Consider the following 7,569-nt stretch of genomic DNA (forward strand, 5'->3'; position numbering starts at 1 on the left):
CCCCTGTTGTTCTCCCAGCCTCCCAGGGTCTTTCTGGAAAACGTGATCCCCCCTGAATCTGGTCAGCCCGCGAGCACTATTATTTTTGAGACATGAGATACGGATGCAGCAAAAGTTTGTTATTTCTTTTAGCAGCTACATCTCACTGCTGGCTCGGACGCTCCAGTTGAAATGCATTCATCTCAGTGCATTTCCCCTTCCTTTTGCATTTGAAGCTGTTGGAATGAGATACACAGTGGCAAGGTTGTAGGCTTACCTTTGGGGAAGGTCCCCCTTTGGGGAGCGCCCCCTTTGGTGAATGCTGTTTCTGTTCAGTCTGAGGAAGAGGGTCCTTAGCTCAGGACTGATATGTAGAGCTGTTCTGAGAATTCAGACCTAAGCTGTGAATGAGTATATTTTTCTTAGAGAGAGAAAGAGAGAGAGAAACCGACCTACCTTTCTCGGGGAGAGGAGCCATCGTTAGAGACCTGGGAAGGTGTTTTCCTCATTTTTATCTCCTAGCACCTGGTTGGGTAAAAGGCACTCAGCATGGGCTTGATGAATCTAGCCAAGGCGATACCAATTTCAATTGAGAGAGAAGGAAAAAAAAAGAGAGAGAGAGAGAGAGAAAGAAAGGAAGGAAGGAAGCAAAGGAAAGGAGAAGAAAAGCTATCTTGCTTAAGGCTGTTTTTCCTTCTGGTTCTAGAATATAAAAATGGCATATATAGTAAAATAGTTTAAGCAAACCTAGGTTTGGTTTCTCTTAGAATCCCTGACACATTCCCGGATGAATTCTTCCCTGTCATCTTGACTCCCTTCCACAAGCCCAAGTTGTCTTCAGCACTAATTTGCCTATTTGTTGACTTAATCTGGCAAAAACTTCCTATCACTCATTCTCCCCCCCACCCTGTCCCTTAGCCCCTCAACACCCTTATTCCCTCCACTTGCCTCCCCACCCTCTCCCCACCCCCCACCCCAGTCCGCAAACCCACACGGGTTTCAGGTTTAGGATTTGATGTTGTCACTGCCCACGGACATTCGCAGGGACAACTTTGAGAGGCCATGTGCTCGTCCCCCCTTAGGAAGTGGGAGAAATCCCTGCAGCTCGGTTTTGTTCCAATGGTCTGTTCAGTGAGTGATTCCCGTTTCCCCAAAGGCTGCCCCTCATTAGCATGAACGGGGGTGGGGGTGTGGAGAAGGGGTGGGGGGAGAGAAAGAGCAAAAGCCCAGGCTCCGTTTTAGAGCCTGGGAACCGTGTCTACGAAAATGACAGCTAGAGCTTTCTGGCTCCTCTGTTTGATCGTTGGATCATCTCCCGAAGCCCCAGTGGCGGAGAGAAAAGGTAAGATCGGTGAAATGCTGAGTCCTGGGAGAGGAGCAGGGGTGGGGTGGGGGGTGGGGGGACTGGGGAGAGGGCGCGCTGAAGGGCGGGACGAGAAAGGGGTCAGAGTTTGCAGGAGAGGGGACTCCCGGTCCGCGTTCGTGTTCGAAAGGAGCAAAATGTGTCCCCAGGATTTTGTGTGTCCTGGCAGCCTTTTCGGAAAGAAGCCAGTTCAGCTACTGAAATGATCTCGAGCGAGCCGGGCAGGCTGGAGAAAACTTTGCATGTTAAGTAGTTGCTCCATCGCAGAGGAGGGAAAGTGTCAAAAGGGGTCGCGGCGTGTCTTTCGGGCGCCGTGCGGGCCGGGCTCGCAGGACGCGGCGGGCGGCGGGCGCCCCGAGGAGCGCGGGGTCCGCCCTGCGCCCGGGCCCGGGTCCCGCGGGCGATCCGAGGCGCTGGGTGCGCCCGCCGGGGCTGAGGGCGACGGGGAGCCCAAATCGGGCATTTCTCCCCTCTCACTGCAGCCCCAACGAATGGCCCAGGGATACCTGAGTCTTTAAAACACACACACACACACACACAATTTCATGCATGAGATGAAAAATAAGTTACTGAGGGTATGAAACAGGGGTTCTCTGCAGGGAGAGGTTTTTGTTTTGCTTTTATTTGGATGTTCTCTTCGATTCACTATCTCTGGGAAAAATAGCTTCCGCACCTCACGGGGGCAATTTACTTTGGGTTATTTTTCCACATGGAAATTGAATGACTTCAGTGGCATTTAACCCAAATATCAGACAATCTTTCCCATGACAACAGATGGTGATATCAATGGGGAAGCAGTTGCGAGGTCAACAGTTGACAGTCAGGAATTGGATATCTACCAGAACTTTATTCAGCTGTGTATGGCACAGCGTTGACCATAATGAGTCAGAATCAACCTCTCTGCAAAACATGAGCTGTAACCAGCTATTATTGCTGGGTGAAAGCTGATTTTAAAGGAGATTGTCAATTGGGCAAGATAAATCACTTTAAATGAGGTGTTGCGAGAGCTGCGAACCGGCAGACCAAGCTCTTCAATGCAAGAGGAGAGAAATGCCAAAAACCAGCCGTTGAAACAACTGAAAAAGAAAAATAAAGACTGGTTCTTGTGCCTCCTTTGGAGGGGCACTGGGACCCAGGCAAACGGGGAGGTGATATTGTGTAACTGGGCATGGAAGGCTGCCCAGCTCCCAGGCTGGCTGAAGTTTGCTCACTAACCTGTCTGCAGAGCTGGGGGAAATCATTAATAAGTCTAAAAATTTGTTCTCATGCCATAATCATTGAAGATATTTTTTTGTTTGTTGGTTTTCCTCCACCAGGGCAGGGCGGGGAGGTGGGGGGGGGGTGGGGAATGTAAGTGATGTGTGTGTGCTTTTATACTTAACCAGGGACCTCTGCCTCCCAGCCATGCTTTAAAAATCTTTCGTAGCTGTGGTTTACTAGTATGTGGTGTCCAAGAAGCCAGATAAAAATCCACTCACAGAGACCAAGATGACAGTGTAAACACGGATGGGAAAACCAAATAGTTCTGTTGTCAGGGGCGCTCAAACAATTAGGAGAACCTGTAATATGAGACCTTTCCCCCTGGGGTTTGCTCTTGGTACTTTCTCAACAAACTGTACATAGCAAAAAGGCGGATGTTTACATATATATATATATATGTGTGTGTGTGTGTGTGTATATATATATATATATATATATATATATATATATATATATTAAACGGCAAAAAGAGTTTGTTAACCACAGCCGTCAGTTGTGTTTAGTCCTTAGAACAGATAGGTTGGTGCAATTTTAAAAGCTATAGATTTGAAAAGGTTCCCTAACAAAATGCAATGTTCCCATGTGGTGAGAACTTCTTCCTTGGTTGGCCTCGTTCTCGGAGGGCAAGACCCTCACCTCGGTCTTCCTGCGGGGCCTAGGAAACCCGTGCTCCGCTCGGACCTGAAGCTGGGGAGGCTTCCCTCCCCTCATCACAGGGGCGCCTTCGTCTCCCCCTCGCGTTCCCTCTCCTTCACTTCCAGGGCTCCCGGCCTCCCCATCGCTCCTCTCGCAGGTGCCTGCTAAGTTTCTATGGTCCCCCATCTCTCCTGCCCCAGGGCCCTTTCTCCCCCACCCCCGCCCCCGCCATCGGCCTCTCCTCCCCTCCGCAGCCTCGTCGCTCAGCCCGCCTTCCCACCTCCCTCAACCTCCCCGGCCTCCCCACTCGGCCTCCCCACCCCTTCCCACTGGGTCTCCCTCCCCTCTCGGCCCCTCCTCCCCTCCCGTCCCCACTCGGCCTCTCCTCCCCTTCCCACAGAGTCTCCTCTCCCCTTCCGGCCTTTCCTCCCCTGACGGCCTCCCCGGCCTCTCCTCTTTTTCCCCTACAGCCTCGCCGCCCCACAACAGGAAGCCCGACCCCGGCGGCGGCCCGAGCGCGGAGGAGACGCCGGGGCCCCGGGCGCAGCCGGTCCCTGAGGCCCCGCGGCGGCCGCGCGCAGCCGAGGCCGCTCCCCGCGCTTGGTCCGACCCGCGACGCCGGAAGCCCCCGCCGCCCGCCGAGAACCGGGCCGGCTTCCGGGAGGCCGCGCGCGCGCCCGCCGGCCCGCCGAGCCCGCGCCTCGCGCAGGCCGAGAACCGCGCCTCGCCGCGCCGCGTGCCCGCGCTGGAAGACTCCCCGCGGCGCGCGCGCTCCCGGCCCCTGCGCTTCCCGGCCGCGCGGCCGCCCGCGCGCGCCGCCGAGGATCCCGCCGGCCCCGCCCACCCCAACCGGCCGCGCGCCGCCGCGCCGCCCCCGGGGCCCGCGCCCGCGCCGCCGCCGCCGCCGCCGGCGCCGCGCCTCGGCCTGCCGCGGAGGGACGCGGGACCCGGCACCGAGCCCTGCGAGCGCGCTTGCAGAACGGACCTGGACGAGCGCGAGTCCTACTGCGCGAGCGAATTCGGTGAGCCCCGCCCCGCAGCTCCTCCCGGGTCCGGGCTGCAGAGCCCTGGCCGCGAGGCGAGCCTCTCCGAACCCAGAGTGCCGGGCTGTGCTCGCGGACTCCCCTAAGGGCAGACCCTGGAGAAACCCACCCACTCGATCCTGCAGTCCTCAGACCCGTGTGGACTCTTTCGTGGTGTGTGCAAAACTCACTGGGGAAAGAGAGGAAATGCGTTTCTCCAAACTCTTTGTTTTTTGAAAGCAGCAGTGAACGGAATCGTGCATGACGTGGACGTGCTCGGCACAGGGATCCGGCTGGTGACTCTTCTGGTGGACCGGGACGGGCTGTACAAGATGAACCGCCTGTACATCACTCCGGACGGGTTTTTCTTCCGAGTCCACATTTTAGCCCTAGACTCCTCCAACTGCAATAAGCCATGTCCAGAATTTAAACCTGGTATTGAAACTGATCTGACCACTTTCTATACGGACTTTGTCACCACTTGTAGCTTGGGTGCCACAGCCTCGTCTGTCGGTCACCCCAGTACCGGTGGGTGGGGGAGAGTACTCGAAAGTGAATAGTTTGCAGACGACAGGTATATATTTCGGTCACTCCGCTTTCAGCTCCACCAGCCTCCCCCGTGCTTCTGGTTTAAAGGTGGGAACGGCGTGTTTTGGCACAAAGCGGGCACTCAGATTTTTTTGTTGACAAATGGAGTGATGAAACAGCGTTGCCAGAGGGATGCCTAAGAGGCTTTTCGGAAAAGTTTAGAAAAGTCTTTTTTTGGAGGATGAGGGGTAGGAAATACCCACTCCCACATCTTCCTAGAGGTGTGCTCTGGAAAATCCTCCTGATACACTGTGATTAAGACCTTTGTTTTGTCATGTTGGCAAGTTACAGGCTGATTATCTGGTTATCTTCTAAAAGGTCACCAGACTGTTTCCACCTGTTGTTTGAGGGTGAGATGTCTGAGAATCAACATATGCAGCAATAGATTCAAGCTTAGGCTTTTTTTTTTTTTTAAGGATTTTATTTTGGGGGCACCCGGGTGGCTCAGTCCCTTGAGTGTCTGATTTGATTTCGGCTTAGGTCCTGATCCCAGAGTCCTGGGATTGAGCCCTGCTTCCAGCTCTGCGCTGAGCATGCAAGCCTGCTTGAGATATTCGCCCCCGCACCCCGCCCCCCCCCCCCCCGCCTCTGCTCACGCGTGCTCTTCTCTAAAATAAAAATAATCATGCAAAAAGATTTTAGAGTAATCTCTACACCCAACATGGGGTTCGAACCCACAACCCCAAAGATCAGGAGTTGCACACTCCACCGAATGAGCCAGCCAGGTGCCCCAAGCTTAGGCATTTCTTGACAGTCTCAACATTTTCTGTTCCTTGGCTTTTAAAAGACACTGTGAATTTACATTTTGGTTACTTTTTTTTTTTAGGCAGCAGGTATATTGTGATGGGTCACATCTACCATAAGAGACGGCAGCTCCCTACAGCTCTCCTTCAGGTCCTGAGAGGACGGCTCAGGCCAGGAGATGGCCTGCTCAGGAGCAGCAGCAGCTATGTGAAGAGATTTAACCGAAAAAGGGATGGGCAAGTTCAAGGTGCAATTCACACCCAGTGTGTTTGAAATGTACTACTGTCCTTGCACTTCTGGATCATAAGAGACTTGGCTGTCAGCAACGAGACAGGCAAGGTCTGTCTTCGTGTAATGGGGTCTTCCTGTGGAGTGGGGCACACAGCTCCTTCGGGAAGTGATGGCGTAGTTCCAGCTCGAATCCTGAAATTGCCACTTTCTTATTTACAAAATGCTTCTTCCGTGGTATGCTTCTGAGCTGCCTGGCAAAGTTATTCAACTCTAGGGGCACTTACTCACACGGCTCAGATAACTGACCTGTCCAGTTAACAGATCACTGCTTCATGGTGTTTATTTTTAATTATTTTAATTTAAATACATTCTTCAGTAGAAATAGTTCACAAAAAAACATTTCCTTGATTTTAAATATACAACTTTGAATAGGTTATATCGCGTATCAAACCAAATTTCATACTAAAACCATCACATTTTAAATTCTGTACATAACAGTAAGTGCACTAGTCAGAAGACATATATGAAATGTCATTTAGATCAAACACTAGGGTCAGAGCTCAAGACAAGTATTAAAGTTTTACACTTAAAAAGTACTAACGGGCTTAATTCAAGCAAAATATTATTCAAACAAGTGTTCCTGATGTACCAAAATGTAAGAAATAGTTTGTTTTCATGCCTCCCTGCTCCTAAAACATATTTTGCGTGCCAAACTGGCAACACAATGTCTATCCCAATGCTAGACATATTCTGGGCGTATCTGATGTCATTTTTCTTTTAAGACCAAGTATCATGTTTGTGTTTGTCAAGTAGTAAATCTCGCCTTGAAATCAGATCTTGGATGCACCTGTTTTGTTTGTTTTTTTAGCCTCACTGAGCTCTAAAGGTTTAGGAAAAAGCCCTTCTCGAACTTACTCCAAAAACCCTGGAACCAATAGTCAATGACAGCTTGCAAATATGTGAATTTTAAACACTTGCCCGTTAGTTTGCAAAAGGTAGAATCACTAGCTGTATTTAATATCGATTTTATACTGGAGTCCACAAAGACATTAACAATTTTTTTTCAGAAGACCAAGCTGCACATCAGTTAATTTGAAACCTGTGGATAGAGACACGGATAATCCATGGTTGAATCCATGGTTGCATGAGGAAAGATAAACAGGAACTGAGCTGAAGGGAAAAAAACCAGCCTATGTGGTCCTAAAGGAGATGCGCTCCGGGAGCTCAAGATGTGTCTTTAGACAGTCTTGATGGCACACGGACGCACTGTATACGTGAAGGATGTTGAGGCCAGGACGATAGAGCATCCATAAGGAAGTTAGCAGCAGTAGCATTAAGATGTAACATCTGATTGTGTGGGAGATACTATTACCTGGTGTGTCCCAAACGGGGGGCGGGGGGGGGGGGGTGTTAAGGGATAAAATAACATTGGAGAGGTTCTGCCTGTTCTGTGGTAAAGCGTTATTCAGGGGTTTTTTAGAGAATTTTCCAAAAGTGAGTCTTGCTAAAACTTACTAAAAATCATGGTAGAATTGCTTCTTGGGAAGGGATCAATTGCATTGTAACACCGACTATCAGCCAGTAGAGGAAGCAGCAATTGAAGAGCTTCTGGCTGGTTTTTTTTTTTGTTTTTTTTTTTTAAGAGTAAAGATTAACAGACATAAGTTGTGCCAGTCACAAAAACCAAAGCTGAATTTTTCAGCGTGAAAAAGCCAAGTGGTAATCTCGACCAACGCGGTGGGGAAA

General features: G+C 51.0%; 1 protein-coding gene across 3 annotated transcripts; it reads left to right on the plus strand.

The window, feature by feature from the left end:
* The first annotated feature begins 944 nt into the window (after nt 1-944).
* Nucleotides 945-6,656, plus strand: CE1H17orf58 (chromosome E1 C17orf58 homolog). Of its 3 annotated transcripts, XM_015072636.3 has the most exons (4): nt 1,007-1,321; nt 3,709-4,260; nt 4,504-4,695; nt 5,675-6,656. In XM_015072636.3, exons 1-4 carry the CDS (start codon nt 1,246-1,248, stop codon nt 5,863-5,865), a joined length of 1,011 nt encoding a protein of 336 aa, XP_014928122.2. In that variant the 5' UTR covers nt 1,007-1,245; the 3' UTR covers nt 5,866-6,656. The 3 variants fall into 3 exon arrangements, with proteins under 3 accessions (XP_053068321.1, XP_014928122.2, XP_053068322.1); XM_053212346.1 differs by lacking the exon at nt 5,675-6,656 and adding an exon at nt 3,364-3,395 and having other exon boundaries at nt 945-1,321; nt 3,709-4,637; XM_053212347.1 differs by lacking the exons at nt 1,007-1,321; nt 5,675-6,656 and adding an exon at nt 3,038-3,395 and having other exon boundaries at nt 3,709-4,517.
* Nucleotides 6,657-7,569: the final 913 nt, after the last annotated feature.

The sequence above is a fragment of the Acinonyx jubatus genome, chromosome E1 (assembly GCF_027475565.1).
Source record: "Acinonyx jubatus isolate Ajub_Pintada_27869175 chromosome E1, VMU_Ajub_asm_v1.0, whole genome shotgun sequence".
Lineage (NCBI taxonomy): Eukaryota > Metazoa > Chordata > Mammalia > Carnivora > Felidae > Acinonyx > Acinonyx jubatus.

Coding starts and splice junctions, on each gene's coding strand:
- CE1H17orf58 (XM_015072636.3), top strand. CDS start 1,246: ATGACAGCTAGAGCTTTCTGGCTCCTCTGTTTGATCGTTGGATCATCT. Junction 4,261..4,503: donor CTACTGCGCGAGCGAATTCG/GTGAGCCCCGCC, acceptor TTTTGAAAGCAG/CAGTGAACGGAATCGTGCAT. Junction 4,696..5,674: donor ATGTCCAGAATTTAAACCTG/GTATTGAAACTG, acceptor TTTTTTTTTTAG/GCAGCAGGTATATTGTGATG.